The sequence below is a fragment of the Anabas testudineus genome, chromosome 2, assembly GCF_900324465.2.
Source record: "Anabas testudineus chromosome 2, fAnaTes1.2, whole genome shotgun sequence".
In the NCBI taxonomy this organism is placed as follows: Eukaryota; Metazoa; Chordata; class Actinopteri; order Anabantiformes; family Anabantidae; genus Anabas; species Anabas testudineus.
Genome location: NC_046611.1, coordinates 33,094,400 through 33,122,240, shown reverse-complemented (window position 1 = coordinate 33,122,240; position 27,841 = coordinate 33,094,400). Strand labels below are relative to the sequence as shown.

General features: G+C 38.7%; 1 protein-coding gene across 4 annotated transcripts in view; it reads left to right on the top strand.

Annotated features, from left to right (window-relative positions):
- The window catches only part of LOC113163487 (partitioning defective 3 homolog), a 306,697-nt gene that overhangs the window by 77,682 nt on the left and 201,174 nt on the right, over nt 1-27,841 (top strand). For all 4 annotated transcript variants that reach the window (XM_026362165.1, XM_026362164.1, XM_026362163.1 and 1 more), the window contains exon 3: nt 25,546-25,720. In XM_026362165.1, coding sequence (XP_026217950.1) covers nt 25,546-25,720 — 175 coding nt within the window. The remainder of the gene's footprint in view (nt 1-25,545; nt 25,721-27,841) is intronic.

Sequence of the window (27,841 nt, the reverse complement as noted above, 5' to 3'; positions counted from 1 at the left end):
AAGACCTCTTGACAAGCCTATTGATTTTGATGCATTTCTTGACGTATACCTTCCCCACGGATATATCAAATCAAAGCTTTTTTAATATTACCCCTTCATTCTCTCTCCAGGTGCCAAGGGAGACTTTGATCATAAAGCTGTTAAAGTTTGATCACTGTCACCCAATCATAACTGCCAATGATTTTCTCACCTTGCATAGATTCCTGTTCTTGATTTCAGATATAAATGTAGTTCTATGTTGAGTACTAATAGATCACTGTCTAATTTTGCCACATAAATAACAAAACTCAAATGTTCAAGGGTGGGTAACAAGAAAATGTCTGTAGCCTGCATATTATCAGGCTAATTAGGCAGAGTCAGGCATTTTGAATGCATAGTTAATGAACACCTTCTCCATCTCTGCCAGGATCACCCGGCACGTCTAATGGTCACATAAATTCTCATTTATAGGTCATAATCTGTCATTTATGTACATGGGCTCTCCCAATTAGTGGCTTGGGCCCTTCAGACTAATGTCTCTCTGGGGGATTCGCAGGTCTGGTACCCTGGCACTCAGAGCCCCATTAGTGACTAAACCTGATCTGGCTTCCCAGCTAAACATGGAGAGATGAGGGTAACCTGGCTCATATTGGTATGGTGGAATGGTTCCAGGTGGTTGTTGTGCGTGTCCTGTGTGTCTTTAGCCTCAAATGGTAAGAGATTGGCAGGAAACCAGCACTGAACGTGGGACATAAGGGAGGGGAACATGAATAGCAGGAGCTGGGTTCAGCTTTGCTTCTTGTGTTGCCATTCCCCATTCTAATGCTGCCATTTTGCTGGACAATTACTATTCTGTTTTCAGTGGCCAAATATTTATATGGAGCACATGGGCAAAATTTGAATTGTAAATAAATCATCAACCTAGTCCACATTCTGCTTCACTATAATTTGAAGAAAGAATATGAATTGCCAATGAATGAATGGGAACATTTAACTGTGTCCCAGTAGAATCATCTAAAGGCCACATTATAATGACCCTGGAAATGTTATGTGAATTTGTGCCTACATGCAGGAGCTCTGGGAATCCAGCTTCTAGAGAGTCGTGGCTAGTTCCAGAAAGCTCTAGGAAGGGAATAGAGATATGTAAGTTTTAATTATCTACTCAAAGCATTGTCCTCTGTGTGTTCTGTCACACGTAGTGAAAAACTAGCTCCAGACAATGCCCAGACCTGAGCTTTTAGATGTAAAAACAGCTTTATACGTGAATATAGCTATAGCTCTTCATTAATTAAATATGCTCTAAGCAATAAGCACTGTCATGTCTGTTGCTACTGTAAAACATGAAGTGAGAGAAAAATGTGAGCATACAGTATCTGGCTTCAGTGCATATTCATTCACTGAAGTGGTTGCCCACTGTGATGACCCCAGGATAGCCCTGGCTAGTTAACACCTGTTATCTCACTCCACATACAGTATGTGCTCCTTCTCTTTGAAAGAGTTTATACTGTTTCTCTCACTCTTCTTTTCTTTCCATCATTTGCTCTATCCTCATCTATGCTTCTTTAAAAGAGATGTAAAAAATAACATAGAGACTGTTTCATTGAAAACGAAGGCAGGAGAGCATCCTGCTCCTGTTATGTCTGTCAAAAGGTCAGTGCTCATGTTTTACTGTGAAATGGAGGCATGCCTCATGGAAGCACATAATGGTAAAAAAAGAGATAAGAAAAGTACAGGCAAATGGTTCATAACCTCGTCTGTGCTGTCATCAAATATTTTAAGTGTAAAAGTAGTATTTTTACTACAGTACCAGTGTATCACATCCAGAAAGGATGATAAGTGAGCAGTGGTGCACTCCAAGTTGTAGTTATGAGCCAACTTTATCTAAACCCAAGGTAGTGTGTTAGCTTTCAGTAATTTAGTACTTACAAAGCAGAGTTTTGCTCTTAGATTCAGTTACCAGACAAGTAGAAGAGGACAGCGTTGTCTTGTGTCAACTCAAAATCTGCAGGAAAAAGTCAGGTGGCATGTTATTTGATTCCTCTTTAAGCCAAGCCAAATATACCCAGAATAGTCAAAAAATGGATAAAACCACTGGAAAGACAAACTCAAAATAAGATTATAGTTTAAAGGATGAGAGCGGGCCCTGTGTCATTAACTGAAAAATCACATCTAGCAGTCACCATTGTGCTCTTACTGTTCTGCATTGGTGCGTTTACTAACTACAAAAAGTCAAAGAGGCTTTGATGTGGCCTCTGCAATTATATTCATGTGACAATCTTTTCTCACATAATTCTTCAGCCTCTACTGGTTAGTGGGCAGGTCTGAATAATGCATATTAAGTAATGAACTGCCCAAATTGATCAGTGGCAGTTAGGTCATGCATTAATCAATCAATTATTCAATCAATAACCCTCAATAGGCCATCATATAGTTAAACTGTATGTATGGGCCAGTGTTTGGAATGAATAATTTATAACCCACTGAGGGAAATGGGAAAGCTGGCCCAGTTCAATCCTGTCACGTGTGTTTGTCTTCTTGATGGAGCAAATTCCAGTATGGACATTTATGTTGCATCAAAGCTTTCTAGCAAGGATGCAACTTGCCCCCCACATCACCATTTTACCTATGTTTTAGGCATTGCCTGAAATGAGCCTCTAAAGATAAAGGGTGTTGTAGGCTGTACAGATTATAAAGCCCTCTAAGGCAAATTTGGGAAGTGTGATTTTCATTACAATTTCAAACTTGCATATTTGTGCAATGTTGTAACAAACCTGTGAATTCTAAGTAGCAGTACATTCTTTCAAACCATTTGTTGTTACTGTTGTGCCTAACTGGTGTTACTTGTGTAACCGTATTGACCCAAGTCTGTGAGGAGGTAAACACCTTAAGTGGTCATGTGAAAATGCACTTTGTCTTCAAAGCCCTCCACAAAGACTCATGCCGCGCAGTTTACTGTAATATTTCCGGGATACATTTTCAGATCTTGGTTGGTGGTGTGATTCATACCAGCACCAACGTGTCTTTGTTTTGGTGCTAATGAGTGCTGCGCATGTGACATGCGCCTAACACGAACTCGCTGCAGGGGGCAATGCTGGGAGCCTGAGACAAGCCAAAACAACTGGCGCCAGTCCCATATAGCGATAATCTGGAAGGGCGGATCTTTTAGAGATCAGAGTGCATTGCCACTACTGCCGCTTTTTCCCATGGGACTCTTAAAGCGGCAAAAAACTACTAATTACAAAACAGCATTCAGGATCACTGCAATCCAGTTCAACTATATTACTAACCAATTGCAGTTTTATCCACCCAATTACAAAGTGGGACTAACAATTTTTCCAAGCTTGACTCTGAAGGTGGATTCATGTATATATCTATCTCACCCTTGATTTTCAAAATGATCAGCAGCCACTATCTACCCCTCCCAGTCATTAGCCTACCCAACAGTAGTCTTAGTTCTCGGCCAAGTGTGTTGAACCTCCTTCCTGCCATAAGAGACCATGTTTCCTTCTTCTAATTGCATCCAGACATTTGGAATCAGACCTGAATGGCTGTCTAGGTGTTAATTGGTTTAAACGAAAGCTAACAGGAGACAAACAGGAGAAAGGTGAATTAGGACTTTGCATGTGGCCCATAAGCAGCACAGTGTGGCCTGGATGCTGTCATGCCTTGTTAAAGGTGTTCTGGTTAATATTGACCTTTAGGCAGCCCTGGAGAAAAGACACATGCACGCAAATGCCTATTATGTATCACACACAAACGCAAATGTTTCTGTATTTTGTATGATTAAAAAGATCTTTTTCTAACTTAAAAAGAAAAAAAAAGGCCACAACCTAAATCTTTAAATGATTTTTACTTCACCCTAAGATATTGCAGTTTTACAGTTTGCTGCTCATCAGATTTCACATTGAGAGTTTTGTTTCTGTACTCCTAAAAACTCCCCAACAGTAAAAGATAAAGTAACTCACACACACCAAAGTAAAGGAAAACCTTTTCCCTGTGCCTTCAGCCCTTCACTCATCCACGGTTGCCAGAGTCACCTTCGTCCCTGGGCACACACTTCATTCATCAAATCCTCTATAAAATAACTTACGATGGAAACATGGTCACATAGCTTATGGAAAGCTCACATTTGGCCAACTGCTTGTAACACCCATCTCTTGATCTTTCTCTGTAAAATAAGTATCCTGACTTCTCTTTCATCTCACCATTAAAGTGTTGGATATAGGGCTAGTAAAATAATGCAGTTTAAATACCCCACTTTAGATGACTGTGACATTGCGGAGATGTTAGATGTCTGTTTAAGGACAGTATTATGAGTAAGGTCTGGGAAATGATTGCCATTTGATCTTCCACATAACACGTTATTCTTACTCTTCTTAGACCTTGTGTATTCCATGGCTTTACTTAAGTATTAACTCTACAGCTGGGGCTGAAAAAAGAAGACGCTCCTTAGAAAGACATTAGTGACTTGACATGATCCCAGTTCAGGGCTTCTTCAATGACTCCTTCAACAATCCTCAAACTAAAGACATTTTTTTTTGAGTACAAGTTGACTTCAGCTTTAACAGCTTTCTTTTATGTAGTCAAAAAGATTCCTTTGTCAGAAGTCATGTTCTCTTGCAGCTTCAGCACTTAGAATTTGAATCCCTCTCTTAACAAGTTTCACAGGGTGTCAGAATCTGTTGTTTCAGTGCTAAGAAATTTGCTGATTTTGTTTCTTAAAAGCTGCAGCTTAGGCATATTCTGAAGGGAGGGGCTGTGCTTTAGGAAGGTTTTTTGTTGCACTTCAAGACACTGCTGTTTTGCCCACAAGACTTATTTCCTATGTAGATCAGCTTTCCACCTGCTAGCTTTTGGCTCTTGCTCAGTGGTGTGCTTTCTAAAGGAGCCTTTGAGAATGGCTGGGGGAGCCACAGCTGTTTACACCAGAGGTGCAGCTGAATCTCAGCTGGTCTTGGCAATTGGGGCTACAGAGCAGGCCAGTTTCACTCTGGCCAGAAACTTGCCCCTGTATTTTGGAAGGATAGAGTGTAAATTAAGTCTAAATTAAGACTTAATTTTCTGGTTTTCTATTTATAATTATTGCATAGTATATACAACACAATAACACACACACACACAATCAGACACTTACACACATCTTTGACTTCTTCAAACCACTACCTCCGATCCTTTACTCTGCGTATGTCACTAGCTGTCTTGGCCATGCCAGCCGATTGACACTGTGAAAGAACTGTGAGGCTTCAGTGGCCAAGCTCATCTATCACTTTCAGTACAGCACCTAATTTTAAAGGGGTGCTATTATGCAAAATCCACTTTTTGGAAATTTTTGTACATTTTATGATATTCTTTTTTTCACATTTTACTGTTTAGTCCGATCATATCCCAGAACGGTCGATTCAGAATCCTTCACATTGTTGACATAGACTGAGGTTGATGTCACATCACTTCAGACTCTGTCCAAACAACGCCCACGGAAACTTGTAGTCTTGTTCACCTCACACTGCCAATGGAAAAATGGTGGCAGTGAGGGCTGCCACAGTTCCAACCGTAGATACTGTATTCACTTCAAGACAGAAGCTCAAAGATGGACTTATTCTGACTGTTACCTTACCCAGGGTCTAATTTAAAGTTTATGGCCGTAAGTGTTACCACTTAAAAGTGTTTTGTCTTGTTAGTTTGCCGGGTTAGCCTGCAGAACGTAGCTAAAGTCAGCTCCTCTCAGACTCAAAGTAGAAGAAACTTTTAGGCTAAATACACAGTGGGACTTTCAGGATGTTAGAGCAGACGTGTGGAACATTTAAAGCTATATTTATGGGATTAGCAGGTTGGAGGGTGCTAAAGTATCATGTTTATGTAACATCATTATAATGTGGAGCAGATCAGCTGTTCTCTCTGATCCGCATAGACAGGCCCTACTTTTTGGACAGCACAGCAACCCTGTCTTACTAAGAAGAGTGAAGAAGAGTAGAAGTTACTCAATAAAGGACCAAATCACTGTCATAGTCATCACCACCTCAGGGTCCTGGTCCAGTGGGGTGGTCTTGATTGCTTTGAATCCATGGACCCTTCAGGACTCACAAGACTCTGAAACCTGGGAAACCTGAGGGAAAAAAAGTGTATATATATATATATATATATATATATATACACATGTATATATATATATACATGTATTATGTATTAAATACATGTTCTTATTTTAGGTCATGTGCAGATCCATCAAAGGTGTGTCACCAAGCCTTTTAGTCTCCAGCACTTTATTCAAGGACCCCCTGGCCTGCTAGTTTCCCAGCTATCTCTGTCCTCCCCACAAATGATTACCTGAATCAGGTGTTTTCTGACTGATTGAACAAACCTGGTCCAGGTAATTATCTGTGGGTAGTTAGAAAACAACCAGGGCAGGGGGTCCTTGAGGAGCAGGTATAAGAACCCCTGGTCTGTGTTATTAGGTTAGGACACAAAATGGTAACACTGTAGAGTGCAACTACTGGTGATACATTGCAAAGAAACCTTACTTTATTTTCCTCTAACGTAGCTGTAAATGCCCAACGTCAGCAAACAGTCCAGGTTAGGAGGTTTGGTCCTGCTGCCTCTTGTGACCTAGTGTGATTAGCCAGGTAAATTATAATGATAGCAAAAAAAGAAAAACAAACAAACAAACAAACAAAAAAAAAAACGTACATCTGAGGTTATGTTCTTCGCACAATAGCACAATTTTGTTGAAAGATCTGAGCTAGTGTAAGTGTATGTTTTTGTCATTACTGTGGCACCATAGAGTTGCTATGCAAAACAAGTAGGCCTCCATTACTGAAAGCAATCTAAATGAAGTTCTAAGTCATCTTTAACATTGAAATATGTGTGTGTTATCACGAACCAAAATACAGATAAAGCAGAGCAGTTTACTGACCTTCAGAACATCCTAATGTAAAGGTTTGTACTCTGCTTGGACCTCTGCTGAAAACTGTCTCCATGAAACTAGTGATTATCTAGGTTTGATTCTGGCCTAAACAGTCTGTCTTGTTGAGCAGTTCCTCGTTAATAGGGCAACAAGAAGGACGCTGTGACGTGAGCCCTGCTACGTCAGCCTCTGTGCTTCTGTGAAGGGGCATGAGGACCACGTCTCATTTGCAAACCAAGCTACATAACTCTACTCTAGAACTCAAAAACAGCTTGCTTTGAGGGCCTGAAGTGCACATTTTCAGACAGGCCAGTGGAGGCGATCTTCACCTTCTTGGGACACCCAGGTCCAATATTCTTTTAAAAATGATTACTATTATTATTAAAACTTACTTGTAAAGGTGCAGGTCTTCATTAGACAGTTTTTCTGTACGCAGCTGCCAAGTTCTATGTTGTGTTTCAGAATTAAGTTTGCCTACAGACTGCTACTCTCACCACTACTTGATGACTTTTAAACTTATTGCCAAGTCTTGACAGGTATTATCCACAATCCCCTCGCTGACAATATTTGGATGAGTTGGGCAACTTTTAAACTTTTAAAAACTTAATTTTAAGGTACGATGGATCTGTGTTGCCAAAATATTAGAGCACATTATCTGCAAAGCAGATGTTGACAGCTGTGAACCCAGTCAAAACTGGCCTGTGTACCACACACTGTAGATACACTCAGGTAGACATAGATGTGTGTGTCTGCAGATTTCGAGTACTGCTTTAATTTGTGGATAAAAGATGTGACAGCAGAAAAAAAGTTGCTGTAGTTTGCCCTATGGCTGAGATTGTCATCATCACTGCCAATTAAGAGGCGAACTGCCAACAGCTAAGTACTCACTGCCAATACCCAAATCATGGCCTCTTCACCCCTGTTTTCATTAATGCATTTCTGATTGATTGATTTGATGATAAAATACACTGCAATTATACACTTCAGTGCCACATAAAATTGAATGGATTATATCTGCTGCATTTTCCTAATATTCAATACACAGCACAACAAATAACAAAGACACACATTTGCTACATATAGTCACTATAAAAAGTATTTACCCCCTTTGAAAGAATTTTTTGTTTATTATTGGTTTTCAAAATTGAATCCTTGTCCATTTAATTTGGCTCTTTGACAGAAAAATAGAAACTAAGACTGTCAAATCAAAATCAAAAAGAGCTATCCATAAAACTGGTAGTACAATTATAAAGCTGAAAATAGGGGAATGTATTTATGGATATTCACCCTTTTTAAAGCAACTTATCACTGGTGGAGCAGATCAGTTTAAGAAATCACATAGTTATAAAGGCGGCAGTAGGTCAGGTGGTAGAGAAGTCGTCTACGAACTCCAGGATTAGTGGTTCATCTAGAATGTGACATCTCCATCTATCACAGCCTTGATAAGTGTTTCTTTAATTACACCTTCTTCTCCACCTATGGATCTGTATCTCTTTTATTTCTCTAACAGACTTCCATCCATCCATCCTTAAAGATCCCTCCCAAGGAAGACTATAGCGTCACTGTCACTGTCCCAATGCTCTTGACTCAGTAAGTCGATCCAACTGGAAATCAATAGCAGCGCCTAATGCTGAATAATTGAGGTTACGGGAGTTCAGCAGCACTCCCCAGACATACACCTCCACTCCATTGTACAACCTTCCATTATGCACAGGGTGGGGTGCACTTTGTCCTAATGTCCCTCTTCTAACACTGAGCATATGGATACATTTGTTTTAGTTGCTGATCATTTTAACACGGTGCTCCTTTATTGTGTAGCCATACAGTTAAGGATTTATTGTTCTTTAGCAAGAGGGCTGTGTTAATTAAGCTAAAAATACAGACTAAAAAAGGCACATTGAGAGAAATCCAAACGACTGTATGTTTATTAAGTCAGATATTAATTTAATGTACTTGCCATCTACAGAGTAATATGCCAATATTTCATAGCCACTGTTCTCATCTATGCCTAGAGCATGCACAAGTGAGAGAGCAGTTATGTGCAGGTTAGTGGGAGTGTAGCATGCGCTAGAGGGCACAAGCTGTCTTAGTAAGACACCAGCCTTCAGTTGGAAAGGACAGGCGTGAGCTGAGAGGTGGACTTTTATTTCAGAGGTGTCAGGAGACAAAATACAGAAGAATGAGGGATTTCCTGAAATGTTTTACCTTAGTGGTGAAAGACCAACAAAATCAAACCCATTTACTCTTTAGAATGTTTGATTTAAGGCTTTACCTGAGGCGCGAGTGAGCGGTTGTGTCATCTGAGAGATGGATGTACTGTCTACTGAACTGTTTCTTCTTTTTTGTAGCAAACATTGATACATTGACATTTTGCTCTTGCTTTAAATATCTGGTTTACAGTTGCTTTGCATCACATTGTTACTAGGAAACGTACATGCATTTTACCCCAAAAAAGATTTCTTAATTTAAGAATGTAACTCTGTTTTGTGCATCATTTCCACATTTTATGTTACAGCCTCATTCCAAAATGGATTCAATTAATTAGTTTCCTCAAAATTCTATAACAGTACCCCATAATGACAACATGATAAAGTTTGTTTGAAATCTTTGCATATTTATTAAAAATAAAAAATGTACATATGTATTCACAGGCTTTGCTCAGTACTTTGTTGAAACATTTTTAGCACCAATTACAGCCTCATGTCTTTTTGAATATGATGCTACAAGCTTGTCACATTTATTTCTGGTCCGTTTTTTCCATTCTTCTTTGCACAACCTGTCAAGTTCCATCAGGTTGGACGAGGAGTGTCGTTGCACAGCTTATGTGGCTGGGCCACTCAAGGACATTCATAGAGTTGTAGCCACTCCTTTGTCACCTTGGCTGTGTGCTTAGGGTTGTTGTCCTGTTGAAAGATTAACTGTCGGCCCAGTCTGAGTTCCAGAGCACTCTGGAAGAGGTTTTCATCAAGGATGTCTCTGTACATTGCTACATTCATCTTTCTCTCAATCCAGACTTGTCTCCCAGTTCCTATCGCTGAAAACCATCCCTACATCATGACACTGCCACAACCAAGCTTTACTGTATGGTATTGTCCAGGTGGTGAGCGGTGCCTGGTTTCCTCCAGACATGGCGCTTGACATTCAGGGCAAAGAGTTCAATGTTTGTTTCATCGGACCAGAGAAGTTTGTTTCTCATGGTCTGAGAGTCCTTCAGGTGCCTTTTGGCAAGCTAAAGAGTGACTCCTGTCTGGCCACTGTACCATAGAGGCCTGATTGGTGGAGTGCTGCACAGATTGTTCTTCCTGTAGGTTCTCCTCTCTCTACATAGAATCTCTGGAGCTCTTTCAGAGTTTTTGGTCACCTTCCTGACTAAGGCCCTTCTCTCCTGATCGCTCAGTTTGGCCGGGTGGCTCGACTTTAGAAAGATGTCCTGATGGTTCCAAACTGCCCTGCCCTCCAAACTGTTTCTCATTGGGACCTTCAATGCTGAACTGAATTTTCCCCAGGTGAACTGTAGGAGCTCAATTTTGAGTGTAATGGCAAAAGCTGTAAATACTAATGTACATATGATTCTTCATTTAATTTTATTAGTTTTGTTTTTAATACATTTGCAAAGATTATTATTATCATTATGGGTTATTGTTTGTAGAATTTTTAGGAAAATAATAAATTTAATCCATTTTGGAATAACTCTGTAACATAACATAACAAAATGTGGAAAATGTTCAGCGCTGTGAATACTTTCTGGATGCACTATACACACCAGACACAACCTCAGCATATACAGAATGAAACATGCAGCAGTCTTTATCTTTGCTATTCGGTTGAGCTTCACTGCAGAGGTTCTTCTTGTTCCATTCTTCTGACTGCACAGTCTTGCTTTCTTCATGCCCTGCTTCCAGTTTCTGCACTTAAACTGGAGTGTTTAGCATCTTCATTAGCAGCCACATGTGTCAAAAGTGTTGCACATTATGTGAGAAGCATCTGCACACATTCCACACACAGATGCACACATGGGATGGTGTTTTGTCATTCAGGTTATTCTTGTTTCGCATACTGTTGTAATTGCTGGTTGTATACTTCTCTCACAGAAAGGTAAAGCCTGTGTTTTCCCTTATGGATCTTTGTTGACTTTTTGTGTGTGAAAGTGTGCCATTTCTCCCCCACCCCCACCCCCCTCCCAACAAATCCACACATAAGGACAGATATCATTCCTTGCTGCTCCTCCTCTTCTCCTCATTTCAGCTCCCTCCAGGCTAAGGCCACTCAGGCCTGCAGATGGCAGATAATGACAGTGCTGTCCCCACTGGCTACAGTGTGTGTTTTTGCATATGTATGTGTGGAAGCATGTTTTGTGGGTGCTGGTTATGCCTGTGCTCAATTCAGTGCCAGTTCGGGTGTTTAGCTCCACTTGGTCTCCTTGCTGGCTGACTGGGTAAGTGGATGACTGGTTGATTTACTGAGTATCACTTTTTTTCAGACCAAATACAAGTACATACATTTAAGTTGCAAATAGTGTGTATTTAATAATCATGTGGTATTTCTACAATAAAAAATACAGTTACCATAGAAGTTTTATTTTTGTCATATTTTATCCATTTCAGTCCCTCCAAGATTTTGTGGGCATGTTTCCTGCAGGGTGAAATGCCTGCTTTTGCATCAGATTGTGATGTTTGTTGTGATATTTTAGGCCTTTTTTTTTATTGAGGTTATGGGAGCAGGCAAATGTATTTAACATCTTTTATTCCTAACCACATATACACACATTAATTGTTTGTCAGAAAACACCAAATGATGATGCTGTTATTTTGTGATTTATCTTTATATTTTTCACATTTATATTTCTCACAAACTACTAACTTTCCTATTAAACAACAGTAAAGAAGTGGCAGCACAGTTGCCATTATTTTACTGTAAAATTAACAGTGCTAATGTAGCAAAAATCTGTTATTGTGTACTGTAACAGTAAAATACTGGCCAAACATTTAGCAATTAATTACTATTATTATTTGTATATTGTATATATTTCTATTGTTAAATGAAATACAGTATATAATGTATCCACTATATACTTTTGCATGAGCATTTTATTAAGTAATTTTATTTCATAACTCTTACTCCTTACTATTAAACTACATTACACTCAGTAAAAATCAGTGAGATTACACTTAATGAATTGGAGCAAGGAAGTAGTGATGTAGTGCTGGTTGCTAGGGTGTAGGAAGGCAACACTTGTAGGTCCAAAGTGACCACTTCTGTCTCTGAAAACAGAAGAGAAAAGAAAACATTACGCTGGCTGTTTTAGTTAAGTTTTGGTTGTTTTCTTTAGCAACCAAGCGAATTTTAGCAAATAAGCTCACCAACGTACACAAACAGCTATGTTCATTCATGTTAGGCAGTTAGAATAGGCAGTGATTGGAGATGTGCACATGGCAATGGTTCATCTAAGATAAAGTAAATTCAAGCTCACCCTGTAATTTGCAGGATGACAATCACAAGTCCAGTGCCAGTCTGCAATGTCACAACTGCCACTAAAGAAAGATAAAAGTTAGTTATTACCATTCCTCCTTAGGAAAAGAATGAAATAATGAAAGTGTTTTTGTCTCTATCAACTTGTCTCACCATTTAGCAATTTTAAAGATTTGTACTTCTCATGGCACAATATAACTTCCTTGGAAATTTTATGCACTTTGCTAACAAAAGCCAACTACCTATTAATTTGAAGGATGAAGATGGGTAAAAGTTTAACTGTTGACTTAAACATGTGGACTCACTACTTATGTTTCAAAGATGCCTTCCAAAAAAAAAAATTGTAAAGTATTTTTTTCTCCTCAAACTATTAATACTGTAGAACATTGTTATTTTTGTTCTGCATTTTAGGATTACAGAAATATGCTGTTGAAGTTTTTTACTAAATTAACAGCAAAGTCTAAGAGTGTAGAAAATGATCAAGTGCTTCTTACCTTACAATTGCACAGTAATGTATACCTATCAAGCTACCTAAAACATTTAATACATGCCGTCTGCAAAAAAGTAACACTGTAAATTGTTAAATGACAAATAACAGGACATTTGTCTGCAATTTAACCATATCTGACTTGGAAATGGCCAAACAAGCATAGCAGTGTCTCCAGAGATTTTAAAGAAAATTATCAGCTGTGGCCAAATAGCCCTGTGACACCTCTTCACAAGTTCACTGAAGATGTATAATAGCACAATCTCTATAGAAAACAAAAAATATGGTAAAATGTATTATGCTGACATAATTGAAACAATCCCTCAGTATTTGTATTATTGTGCTTTATATGTCAGTCATATTAAAGCATTTGAAGTGGTACTTATAATTGTAGTGAGGTACTTGTAAGGTATTCATAATGTTACTTGAGTTTTGGATTTCTTTACATTTACATGTGCATTCTTGTAGATATGACCTGACTGACTCACCAAATGGTCCTATAAGCGGCTGTCTGCTTCAATTTTATCAAGGTGTACTGTACATGTTTGGTGTAAATTGCTGTTTAATTGTAAGATAACTGCTATGATCAGTGTATAATTTGTACGGTGTTATGGACATTAAACCTTTTATTAAACTTCTGAATATTATGTGCAACTGTAGTCACAGGCACATCAAACAGCTTAGAAATGGCCTTCACCTTTAAAATGTTTGTCTATAATTTTCTTTCTAATCTCTGTGGTACACACCATGATACCAAAACAGCACAGTGACCACTTTTCACCCTTTAAATAGGCAGACTGACTGATTACAAATTTGAAGACACCTGTATTGCTAATTACAGGACACACTATAGTTTAACATTTCCCTACAGTCAAATTATTTCATTCTTTTTTAGGGGTATTATCATTTTTGTCCAGGGCAGTTTCAGTATTTTTTATGCTTTTGTTGAACTACAAGTCAAAAGCAATGTCTGATTTTCATGATTTAAATTTAGGTAAATTTGTATTTATTATTATTTTTGCCAGTTTCAAGTCATTTTAGTTACCAATGTGGATTTTTCTGTTTTTAATGGAGGGGTACCAATAATTTTCTCCATGTCTGTAAAATGTTTGTAGGTGTGTACGATAATGAATTGCCTCGTCAAGTCTTGGCCACATCTGAGCACTGTCTAGAATATAAATTAATTAATAATTTTGTAAATTTAGCTTTCAGATGCATTTGATTGATATTATTTGTTGAGAATAAATGACTCCGTGTACAAGTTTTTGTCCCAACTTCAGGCAAACACTACTTCCCTGCTTTTTACCTCACTTGTAAGTTGCTTACACAGACTGCTGCTCACAGTGTTAGTTCCATCCTCTAAGAATAAAAGAAAGAAAGGATTTTCTCTTCACTTCACAAACACCCTTAGAAAGATAAACTTTAGCAATCAGGGCCGGCATGTATGAGCTGACGGTATTAAAGCTTACATTCTTCTGGTGGATGATTAGATCTGGCCTTGTAAAAGGTATGAAACACCTCATTTTCATTTGCCTTGACTGCAGAGGCCTTGTCGAGGCTACGGTCCTCTGTCTGTTCTGCTCTTCTTTCTGCTCCTCATTCCCTCCATCTCTTTCCACCAGGGAGGCCTGAAATGTTTGAAGCTTTTGCTTCTTTTTTTATTCTGGCCCTCTCCCTCTCTGGGGCGACGTCCCTGGATGTGGAGTTTTTAATTACTCTCCTCTGGCTTTGTGCATAAGCAGTGAAAGATTGAAGGGCACTTGCCTCGAAAAGACACAGTTAGAATATGGGTTTTTCTAATGCTTTAGCTTTGGGAGGGGAATACTAATACACAAACTGTGACTTTTTATGCTTTTGTGTGTATCTGCAGTTTTTGTGTGGGTGTTCACATACTCTGTGTGTGAGTTTGCCTCCTAGACAACAAATCAGGCTGTTTTGCATGTGAATCAGGGCTGGGAATAAAAGCCATTATTTGATTTCTGTAAGACCAGTTTATAGGTGCAACAACTTAAGGTTCCCCAGCAACTCTATTTAGACAGCAAACTGTGAAGTGTGAAGTGTAAATTAGCAAATGGTATCATTAACAAATGATTAGACTGCACGGATTACACTTTGGGTACAGCCTGATCTGGGAACATCCTCCAAACGGCAGTAAAATAAATACATTTCTGTACATTTAGAGTGGAATAGGGTAATTAATAAAATTAATAATAATAATAATAATAAATACTTTATTGATCCCCTTGGGGAAATTGTGGGTGGACAGCTGCTAGACAGTATGTCAGCGCTACACTACGGGGTTTCGGTGTCTTGTCCAAGGACACCTCAGTAAGTAGCCAGGAGGAACCGGGAATCAAACCACTCACCCTGGGGTTCGTAGGCGACTGCTTTACCCCCTGAGCTACTGCCACCCCAAAATTACATTAAAAATGTAGATGTGTTGCTAGAGCATGTTTAGTTCAGGATTATTTCATGTGCTCAGTGTTAATTACAGTCAGGTATGACCTCACCTGACAGTAATTAACACTTTGCTTATCATGTTTTTTGCTTTCTTATAGACACCTTCCCTAATTACCTTCATGAGTATGTCATAATTTTTCCAATCCTCCCTTTTCTCCCATCTGACTTTAAGTTGGAGGCAGAAGATATTCATTTCCTAAACAGTTGAATTGTACAGAATGTGACAGGGGCATAGAAATGTTCCCTTCTGTCAGCACTGTGTAGGTAGTGCTCGTACATGGCGCCCGAATATGTGTGAATTAATTTCCCCAAACTCAGGAGGAAAACTTCAAAGACATGCACAAGAATTTGGCTGAGTGGATATGAAAGGGATGAGTCTCGAATCCAGGGGTGTCAAACTCATTTTAGTTCAGGGGCTGCATACAGCCTAATTTGATGTCAAGTGGGCCGGAACATTAAAATCAAAGCATAGCTCATCATCATAGCTCTTCATAACTATAAATAACAATAAATTCATTTTTTCCCCTTTATTTTAGTGGAAAGAAGTACAATTACATTAGGATATTTTTTTAATATAATGAACTATCCTTTTACAAAACATGTTATGAAAAAAGTCAGATTTCTCAAGAAAAATGTGCAATTTGCTTCAGTTTATCATTTACATGTGTGCATTACAACTGATCACAGTGACAAAACACAAAAGCCACAGGTATTTAGATCTGAAAAATATAGTAGCCTATTGCAATTTAAGATTAAATCAACTTATCAAGACATAGGAATTATTTTTGCTCCATTTTTCACATGTGTAAAAATTCTGAAAACTTAATTTGACTCCCCACATCTTACAAACCTAAGCTGTGGCCATTTTAAATTTATACGAAAGAAAATAATCACCTAGCCGGTAAATATAGGATTTATACATTAAACGTACATAAAAAATGCATAAATAAAATTTTCGTTGGCAATTATGTAGCTGGCTTTTACTGCTGCATCACTGACTTCTCGGCTCCGCGTGGAAACAGACTACTGTTTCCTCAGACCCACCGGCAATTCATTTATCTTCTCTCTTTTCAGTTGTCCTGGAAGGCTGTCCTATTTTTCACCATGCTGAGTCTCATAGTGGCGCTGAATATTACATTCCTTGAACACCGACACGTGTTGCATACACACCGTACACACAGGTTTTCACCTTCACCTCTGTGAATAAATAGGAAGCGGTCCATTTTACTTGGGAAAACTCTACACTCGGTGTCCACTTTTCTCTTTTTTGAGAAAGACATTTTGAACAATGAGGGTGGAGTATGAAAGTAAGTAGATGTATCATAGTATTCACTGAACATTAGCTGTGTCTATCTCAGAATTGTTTTGTCTTTTTTCTTCTTCTTCTTCTTTCAGCAGCTCCATGTCTAAAACACTGTCGCGCCCCTAGCGGACAATTTAGGAATAGTTTATTTTTTAGAAATTCTAGTTAATGTCGCATTGCATTTTTTAACTTTTAGATTTATCCTGCGGGCCGGCCTGAACCCCTTGATGGGCCATACGTTTGATACCCCTGCTCTAATCTATTTAAACTTTGCTTGTTCTGTATAAAGTATTTTTTTCACTTCACCCATTTTTTCTTCAGCAAGCCTCTCAACTTGTGCTTTTTTCTTCTTTCAGCAGTGAATCCCCTGCCTTCCTTTAAAAATTAAAAGAAAGGATGACTTAATGTTTTACCAGTCTTAGCAGGAGCGTTGGATGGCTTGTGGGTTATATGTCTGTCAGCCTGTAGTCTTTTTACTCTCCAGAATCCAGCCTACCCTATTGTTCCCACCATTGTACTCCAGTCACACAGCATTTCCTTTAAGAACTGGAGGATGTGGTCCCCATGCTCCAGCATCTTCGCACATTATATTTTAGGTCTTGCCTTAGCAAGCCTTCCGGGTGCTCTTCCCTTTCATCAACCTAATGTGACAGCACCTAAAATATGCATATGTTTCCGAACTGGTGCAGGGTGCCATTTGAGGGTTATTTGGAATGCTTGTGATGGCAGGCCAGAATGCTCAAGACTAATTCTCTGAATGTTTGATGGTCTTAAGGAGCAGGAAAAATACAGGACTAAGCACTTTATTGGTTTGCTTGACTGTGTGTGAGATGTAATAGATGGCAGGAAAGATGAAAGATAAAATATTGAAAACTGTGTGACAGCTCTACAGTAAGAAGGCAACATTGTGATGTTGCTAGAGATTATGAAAAAAGCAGCAAGTAAAGTTCACATTCTCTTAGATGTGCGTGTAAATAGGAATAAAAGGATCATTCTCTCTAAAGTTTGTTATGTCAGGTTATATAAGTTGATCTGTATGCTTACCAATTGATGATCAAAAATAATACCTTTTTGATGGATACTTAAAGGATCCATGACTAATAGATGGAGGGTGTTGATGTGGCAGTTAGATAGATGGATAGATGATGGATGAATGGATAAATGGATGGTTTGTGGAAAAAAGATCATGGCTCAAGCCTATTACTCATGGCTATCATTAGTTTAGAGCCTTTGGAGTTTCTGGTAAAGTATGTGGCTTTCACGGTTTCCACTGTTATTGTACCTGTAATAACTTTGTTCCCCTGGTGCCCTTGAAATAAAATGATAATAAATGATAGGGAGAGGAGATGAAACCTGGAATTTGCGTATCTGTGTGTATGATGTTATGATGTGTTTGATGACAGTATTGTGTATTTGTGAAAGAATTTTTTTTACAGCATAACTTAACAGAGCTTACAACAGCAATTTAATGTTGTTTAGTTAGTGACATTATAGACTATAATGTATTGGCCTCTGAACACTGCACACAGCACACCCTGCAGTAAAACAATGCTGCAGGTTACATGCAGGAGTTTAGTGTATATTTTAAAACACAGCACAGTGGCTCCTACCACAAGTAATCCACCACTATTTCAGCACTTGTAGTTAATTATTTTTTTTTTTTGTTTGTTTTTGCATGGTATGGTGCTATACACATGTTTGAATATTAACAATTTTCACCATTATTATGTATAGTAAGAATTATAACTGCTTTTAATCGTGGACAGTTCCTCTGGCCCACTATTCTGGCATGATAGAGCAGCACGATCAGTCCTAAACCAATCAATGTCAAGTGCGCTACAGAGCATCACAGGAGATCCTTTCTCCTAGTGGCTATAAAACTGTACAACTCCTCTCCCTCACAGAAGTGGAAAGTATAATTGAGTCCAGATTCCCGTACCAGGTTATGTTTAGGATAGAAAACTACTTTGTGAACATATGATCATTATATTAACAGAAGCAATCTGGTTGCAGTTACATCCCCCACAGGTTATATGAAATCTAATATTTAATGATCAGTTTTCATATAGCCTGCCAAACGTGTATAACAGAAAATCAGCCACATTAAAAATTTTCAACAACTTGTGCTATTGAAGATCTTCTACTAGATATGAATCTGAATATGTTTTATTAGTGATGTTAGCAAACATACACATAATGTATTTCAGTGTTAACCAACAAATAGGAAACAGGTACTACTACTTTGTTCCCCACATCAATGAGCCATCACCCTGTTGCTGGTTCACCAGTTTACCAGTTATTCTTCACTGGACCACTTTGATTGAGTACTGACCACTGCATACCAGGACAAGACCTTGACAAGACCTGGCATTTTGGAGTTGTGCTGACCCAGTTGTATAGCCATCACAAGTTGGCCCTATTCAAAGTCATTCAGATATTTATGCTTCCTTATTTTTCCTGCTTCCAACAGAAACCTCAAGAACTTGGTAAAAAAGTGCTACCTGTCAGTAGTTTTAGTGTTGCTGAACACTGTAATTTGACATATGCATTAAAGTTCTGAATCTGTATCGTTTCTTCCTTATTTCATTTCAACATTTACTGCTCAAACAGAAGTGAAAGGCACAAGGGGTACACTAGGGTTTAACTATTGGATGCGTAAAGCTGAAACTTTCAACAGAAAAGTGAATAAATATTACACTTTCCTCCATGGGGTGACTTTTTATGCAGCAACAAATATTCACAGCAGAACATAACATAATAAAGTTTGGATCTTTTTCTTAGTTGTGTGGATTTATTGGATGTTTTTTGGCTGTGCCATCTACTGGGCTGTAAAAAAGACGTTGGTGGCAGAAATGGATTAGCATCAATGTATTGTCACACAGGTATTACATGTCTCTGATGACACTCCCAGCACTGCCTAGTGATGACTAATGATCTATGTTGCCTTGTGTTATCAGAGCCGTTTTTGCCAAGTGTTTGTAATGGCTGTTTTGTACCTGTACCAATCCTAAGGCCCAGGCTTTGTGGCAGATCAGAGGTTTCCAATGTGGAGGAGGGACAATGGGGGTTTGAGTGGTGGTAGGGTGGATTAGAAAAGATGTATAAGAGCTATAGAGAGGTTGTCAAAACAGTTCCTCATCTGCTTCCTTGCCATCACTTCTTCTACCTCACCCTTGCTGCCAAAAGCTAGAAGGAGATCAAAGGAGGCCAACATGAAAGGCATCCCTGAAATTCTGTTTTTCTGTCTCCCCACTGCTTCCGTTGTAGATATGGAAATACTGAATTCCATATACAGCCTCTACCATGACTGTAAAGAATGTCTGACCTCATCTGAGTTTCTGTCACTCTTTGCTCTTGCTTCTTCTCCTCTCATACATCATCTCTCTCCATCCTGTGCTCTTGCCTCTCTCTAGCAGCCCTCAGGCTTGCAGGTAGATAGCGGTTGATTGGCAGCAGCTGTGACAGTCAGTGGAACCAGCTGAGAGTGGATGAACTTAAGCTTAAGGCAGCAGCAGTGTTGTAGCTCCCTGCTGGAGAGAGTGTGGCCCATGAAGTAGGATTCAGTCAGTTCTTCTCTTCTTCTCACTTTTCTCAACTGAAGCAGGTATGAGCTAAATAGGTTTTTCGAATTGCTCTAGAGTTTATTCTCAGACTGGAAACTGGAACATTTTTCACCCATAACATTACCATCCCTTAAAGTGCCTTCCTCCTCTGATTCCACATTTTCTGCCTTCTGGTTTTGATATAACTTTGTGTTTTAATGTAGACTTTTGCATCTCGTTATTCAGGGTGTTTTTAAAATTCTCTTTCACCTCACTCCCTCACTTGACAATTCGCCATGCTGTGCCTGTCTGTACATTGCCAAAAAAAAATCCTTCTTTTGAAGAACTTCTGAATACAACATGTCTTTACAACAGCTAGAGGGGAAAGTGGAATAAAAAAACAACAACAACAACAAAAAAAAAAACATGAAATCTTCTCGGTTTTAAAGTGGCTGTAACCAATTCCCAGACGAAAGGAAAGCATTTGTGTGATGGCTTTCACTGCATTGCCTCTGTCCCGTCAACATCAAGAATTGCGTCAGTTTTCCCTGTGGCCAAGTGTGCCCTCTTCTTTACAGACAGAACAGCATGGAAATGGAAAGACAAGACCAAAGAAGCATGCTTTATAGAGAACTTCTTAAAATCTAGCAACTCATACCTCCACCTAAGATTATGTGCAGAAAATGTGAGGCTTTTTTTCTTTTGTCTCTGTTTAGTTGTTTGGTCATATCACTTAAAGTGAGCTGTGAGCTGTGAGCTGTCTGTCCATTATCTTTCTGTAGTTCAAAAATATATTTTCTAAAACTAAAATTAAACTGTACTATTTCTTAAAACTTGTATTGCTGATTAGTTGATTCTACACCTAATGGAACATACAACACACCTTTAACAATAAAAGAACAGACAGAGCTAAGAAACAGAAAAAAAAACATCTACCTGTACACAGTTTGTCAGACGACCATCCAATTTTTTGTTTGGTTACAGCCAAAGCGTTCTCATCTAACAGCATCAGATAATGGTGCTTCCATCCATTTCCTTGGCTGGTTTTCCGGTAATGGGTTGTGGTGATATTATTCCAGTTGCTCAATGACAGCTGGAACTGGCTGATTACTCCATGGACAGGTTACATATCGATACAGACTGTCATTTACAATTGAAAGTCACCAGTTAACCTAAATGTATGTCTTTGAACTTTGGGACGAAGCAGTGGTTTCCAGAGGAATACCAGTACAGACACAGCATGAACACTTTTATCAAATTGTTTGCTTCTTTCTTCTCCTTATTAGTGAACTTTCGTCCTTCATAAACAAATTATACATCAAAACATATGTCCTCTTTCCGAACATATGCTTCTCATAACAATAGGACTTGGTTTTTGAATGGCGTGACCAACTGTTGAGATGGTGCCGTCTATATCTCTTATCGGGTTCCATTATATAAGGAGTCTCAAATCTCTCCTTCCAAAATCATACGTCATACCTTACAGCTGTTTGTAAATCAAGACAAAACCTTAATTTGTTTGAATTTCTTTATATAAAACATATCAGTGTGTTTGTTGAAGCCTTGGGGGGCCTCATTCACTCAATTTTTCCAATACTTTTTATGTAGTCAAAGATTTTATGGAGCATGTCTTCCCTGGAATTCGACTGTATACAAATGTATGTATACAAATCCGAACACAGACACACAGACAGAGGTAATAAACCATTGAATATAAATCAGTTTGCAGGAATTTTTCCAAACACAAAATAATACTCAATGACAACTGCTTTACCTGTTTCTGAACACATGCACAAGGTTTTAGGTGACACATAGACATGCATATAGATTTACAAACTCATGAAGTCAGACTTTCCACACTGCAAAGGATTAATCAAAAGGAAATGTTAAACAATATTCAGATTACATCACTATACTTCATGGTAGATAAGTGTCTAAAACTTGAAAAGAGAGACAAAAATGTCTTCTATAAGTAGGTGTCCTCAGTGTCTTGATGTTTTTTTGCCAATTTTCAGATTTATAATGTGAGTGAATGACTGGAGCCTTCAGACACTAGAGTGTGTGATGTCATAGTGGGAAAGGCTGATTTTTCCAAAATGTTTCTCTGTTAACTGTTAGCACTGCCACAATTTTCACTCTGTACTCAATACTTGTCCTGATTCCAATAAGCTATTATAGACTAGAATAGATTTTTCTCTATGAGCCTCAGAGTTTTGAGAGTCCCACTCATCTAATAAACAATTTATAACGACAAGCTGAAGTGATCACTCATTAAAGTCTTTGGTCTCAGAAAATCACATTGTTTTGGAAGTAAGGGTTACAGTTTTGCCAGAATCAGCCCCTTTTTGCAAGGTCTGATTCTGTTAAAGCTGCTGTGACTCAGCTCTTTTCAGTTAGCCTGTTTCTGTAAGCATCGCCATCCTAACTAACACACACGCTGAATCCAGTCATGTGATCAAAATCAAAGATGTGTTAACCTGAGCTCTGTCAAACAATTCACACACTTAGTCACTGGAGCAGCTGAGGGGTCTACCACCAACCATGAAGTCAGGGATTCAATTCTCAGCTCGTTTCACCTACACATGTCAAAGTGTCCTTGTGCCTGTGAAGGCCAGTACACGGGAATATTAAGTAAACAGGAGCGCACAAAGAGACACATATCAACAATTATTGAACATTCTGGCTATGAATTGTTAATTATGATTAGTTAATAAGACTGTTTGACTGTTTTGTAATTATCCACTCATACTTCTTACAAATCCCCTCAAAATAAAAGCATGAAATCATGATTTTGTTGTTTAAATTGCTCATTTTAATTCAATTTTGTTTCTTAAGCAGAGACAGTGTCAGACAGCCAAGAAAGGTACATGTAGTGCCATTCAGTCTCCACAGGAAATACAGATTTTCTCATGTACAGATTTTCCCTAACCCTAACCATAACCTCTAGTCTCTGAACAATGTTGTGTTTACGCTATAGTAATACGAGCTCACGTTAATGGTTTTGCAACTTTCAAAATAACTTAAATCCCTTTAAAAGAAAAGCATGGAATGGTGAATTTATTGCTACCAATTCTGATGTGAATCGCCCAGAACACAAATAATGGTTAATAAAGCTGTCATACATACGGCAACAGGTACTCACATCCAGTGTCTGGACGCTTCCACAGAAGAGGCCCACAATCGATTTCTGCTGAAATTGTCCAGTTGACTTGTTGGTATACTCTGTTCCTTTAATTTTTTTAAGCAGTGTATATCCCCAGCTTAAATCACCAACTGATGCCTGTCTGAACAGTAGGAACTTGCTCTGTCTCTTTGGATTTAGGGGACAAACAAGCACTTTCAAGAATCTATAAATATTGAATGCAAGATAAATTCTGGCAGATTTTATAAATATTTTTAGAGTGTGTGGATAAGTTTAGCTGTATATGTTGAATACCCACTATGTTTAATACCAACTCTGTGAATGGATGCAAAGCACAGCTAAGTGGACCTAATTAGAGAGATTTGGAATGTATTTAAAAATTAATCATACCGCGACACCAACAACAGTATTCACTACTTCTCCAAATGGGCAGCTGGCAGGCAGAGGTCTTGTTGGGCTTTTAAATACTCCCACTAAACATATGAATGGGAGGCTTGATTACTTTGTCACTAATGATTCATTGGATCACACATACGCCGGGGCAGTATAAACACCTCTGGGAGGAGCCCTTCTCCCTTGTGTCTTCACAGTTGCCTCGGCATCTTCAGATAGCTCATAGTTGTCACCATTATTACTGCAAAATGGTCAGCCAAAACAATATTTTATCCTTTAAACAAGTTCACATCTTGGTAAATAAAAAGCCTCATAGTACACATTAATTATTATCAAAGTATGTTTTCATGCCATAACATGTAATTTTACATGTTTACATTTAGTCATTTGGCAGACGCTATTATCCAAAGCAACTTACACTTGAGATACAAGGTACAAAGGAAAAGGCAGGGTAAGCATAAGGAGGTCTTGCCAAAGGACCCCTACTGGAGGTAACCTGCAGAAATGACCTCCTCAAACTGTGAGATTCAGACATTAAGGACAGGACTTGTTGTGTTGTAATACCAGATCTTGTGCATTTCTGATAACCCTTCTCCTGCAATGAGAAATTTTGTGATAAACCTTTCAAATCTGAGGTATGTAATTTTAAGATTGAAAAAGAATGTGATTAGATTGAAAGGGATAAATCCTTCAGTGATGGTTCAGTACTTCGTGGAGACAGCATTGGAATGCAAGAAAATATCTTAGAGACAGTAAGAAGTTGGCTTTAATTGTGCAAAGCCAGTGTGAGATATGTCTCTGTGAATTATGGCAACATTAGACTGCAATGCACAGGCATGATCAAAGAGAGGTATGAATTCAGTCACAGATACACACTTAAGCATCATCCTCAACATATGAATTACATTGAAAAGTAGAGTTCTAAACTTGTTTATCTGCTGATTTTCTTTGCTTTGAAAACCCTTTGAAAAACGTGCTGTTTTTACCTTTAGACAATTATGATGTGGGATACACAAAAGCTGTTTGCTCTCTCCACATCCATGGCCTTCAACTACATAGATGTGCTGAGCCCCATATTAAGTGGCTCAGTCTGTAATATTCATGGGCTGGCATGGTATGGTGTGTATCAGGGTGCTGCTGTTTGATTGCGCTGTCTAGATTGAATAAGAGGTTAATCCTCTTATTTAGAGATTTAGTAACAGGTTATACTGGCATTGTAGATCACTTGGCATTAATACTGCCACTCCACTACTCCAACCTATATGTTTCCATTGCTCTCTTTCTGTGTCTTTTTCCTTTCTGTATGTCTCAGACCATGAGCCTAATAGTAGTAGTCAGTCTGCATTGGCTAAGCTAAGATAAGATTAGATATACACTATTTAATTGTACTTAACCTGAGTGAAAGAGGTAACAGAGTACAGTGTTTCTCCTACAGTTTAAGCCAGACTGAGGTCTCTCTCACTCTCTCTTGTTAAGTAGACACAATTGTGTAGCCATGAGCAGTGTGTGTTAGACTGATGATTGTGGTATGCTGTGAGAAATTTTCCCTATCTGGACTAGGCAACATAGCAGCATATCACCTGTGTGGGACTGGAGCAGCTGCTCGCTGTGGGAACCAAACGTGGCAACACAGAGCATCTTGTGTTACATAACCAGATGTTGCTATATATGCCATATTAGTGCATTGAGTCACATTACCTGAAACGTAATGGACACGTACAGTATAGATGCTTGCAAAAAAGTTACAAAACCTGTGTTTACCGCCTGAACCCATATTTACTGCATAGTACTTGGACACTGGTAACATTTGTGTTTCGCTTTATTTCCCAAAGCACACACTTATACACTTTTTATTCTTTTTCTCACTAGCTGGTTGCTGTATATGAGGAGCAGGATCCTCATAATGGAGGTGATGGTACCAGTGCCAGCTCCACAGGTACACAGAGTCCTGAACCTTTTTCCAGTGACATGAGTTCGGCATCAGCCTTCCAGCCCTACCAGGCCAGTAGTGAGATCGAAGTCACCCCGTCCACCCTGCGATCCAGTGAGTGCAATGGCAAATGAATTACTGTGTATGGCACAGTTATCTAATGTGACACTACAACAAGTTATAACGAGACACAGAAAAAATACATTCAATTTTTACATTCCTCAACTTATGTATATGACAAAAAGTAATTAATCAAACAATTAATCACAAATTCAGTTATCTCAGTAGTGAAATAGCAGTTTACAATGTTGAATTGCACATTATAGAAATCTGAAAAAACAAAAATAGAAATAGAAATTGGAATTCAGTACAATAAGGCTGGAGTCCTGCATTAAAGTAAAAAGAGTAGGTTCCCTGTGCTATTAGACGGAATTCAAATTGTAAGGCTTTAAAGTTCAGAGACTGGAAAATCTAAAGACTTAAAGTTACTTTAAAAGTCAAAGCTGACAAATGGAATCAAAGGTAAACCACACGGATTCATAAATCAGACCATGTCTTATAAAATCAGCAGACTGACTTAGACACACAAGTAGAAACCAGGACAAGTAAGAAATTTAGACACAGTTGAATACTTAGTCATGTATGAGCAAGAGTATACATGCCGGGGCAAGGTAGGCATACACACACGGAAGTTGGTGACTCAGACATTGCTTACATCCACATATTCACATCCTGTGAAGTGGAACCAGTGAGATGATTTAGAGTTGCCTTAAACTTCAAAGGGCATCAAAGACATAAGAGCAGGGACTCACACACATTAACATGAACGAACAGTTGACTTTACTCTCTGGCTCAAATACGAGAGCTTATCCCTGCTTCGGTCAACCTTTCTATTAAGCTGTGGAAATATATGAAAATGCATTTGGGCAAATGCAACTGAAAAGGAAATCAGTGGCACAGTGTGGACAGCAGGTTAGTTTGAAGGTATCTGACCTGCTGCCAACCAGCTTCAAACAAAGCAGCATTTGAAAATATTTCTCGGTACATTTTATCCTCCACACCAATAAACATTCTACAGTTGTGATTTGAAGCTGTTCAGTGGTTGTGGTTGTAGGATGATTTAAAAACATTCTTCCATTGGACAAAGAAGATTTGAATCTGTTAGGATATTCTGTCTTGCCAAATGTCCTTGAACAAGGCAATAAATCCCAATTCAGCCCCTTTCCTGTCACTCTGCTATGGGTACATGTTAGCACGTTGAGGGTTCAGTTTATTAAGAGCTTCCCCTAACCAGTCTGTATGATGTGGAAGAGGGTACTAACATTGCAGTTGTAATGCATGGCATCCAGTAGTTGGTGGGCTCAAGAGAGGCTGGTCTAACAATTAGAGGTCAGATATGTAAAGAGATAATGTATAGCCTTCATTTATCCATAGAAAAAAAGCAGAATGTGAATGCAGAATGTTTGTTATTGAACTTTTGCCAAAGCTTCATGAATATTAATCAATTTAAAGTTTAAAAACGTTTTTTAACCTCACAAGCGAAACATACATTTTTCTTCCGCTGCCACAATGGAGAGTCCATGACAGCTCTGTCACATCCACACACATAAGCACACAGTTCTAAGGCTGTGTGTTCGTGGGTACAGTTGTTCTTTACATGCCGTGCAAACTGTGCATCTTGCATTCATAATGCAATGTAGCGACAGATTTCTTCCTACACAATGTGTGCTGGTGACAGTGGCAGATAAGGCCAATGACAAGTAGAGCAAGATACATGTCAGACTGAATTGTTTACAGAATATGTTTGTTCCTAGATTATAATCCAATTTACCCCAAAACTGTATTTGTGTGGGAAATAACATGTTTAATAAAAGAAGAAACAACCAGACTGACAGACTACACGCAATCAGGCAGTTAGATTATGACAGGTGATGGTCCCTCCAGAGATGCAAATGAGCAAATTAGTGGCAGCAATATTACAGAGCAGACATCAAAGTTTAGCAACGGGGCCCTTGGCAGCTGTGCTCTGAGGCAGAGAATTATAGCTATTTAACGTCATAATTTTTAGAAGCATATTGATTATTTTTCCCCTCCTACAACTCCCAAAGTCCCAAACACTCTCTCTCTGTCCTCCAAACCTCCCTTGCCTGTGACTTGGAAACCTATTTTACATTTCCATGCTAACATGTGCCATGCAGGTCAAACTGCTAATAATTGGATTGGAGATGAGATGTA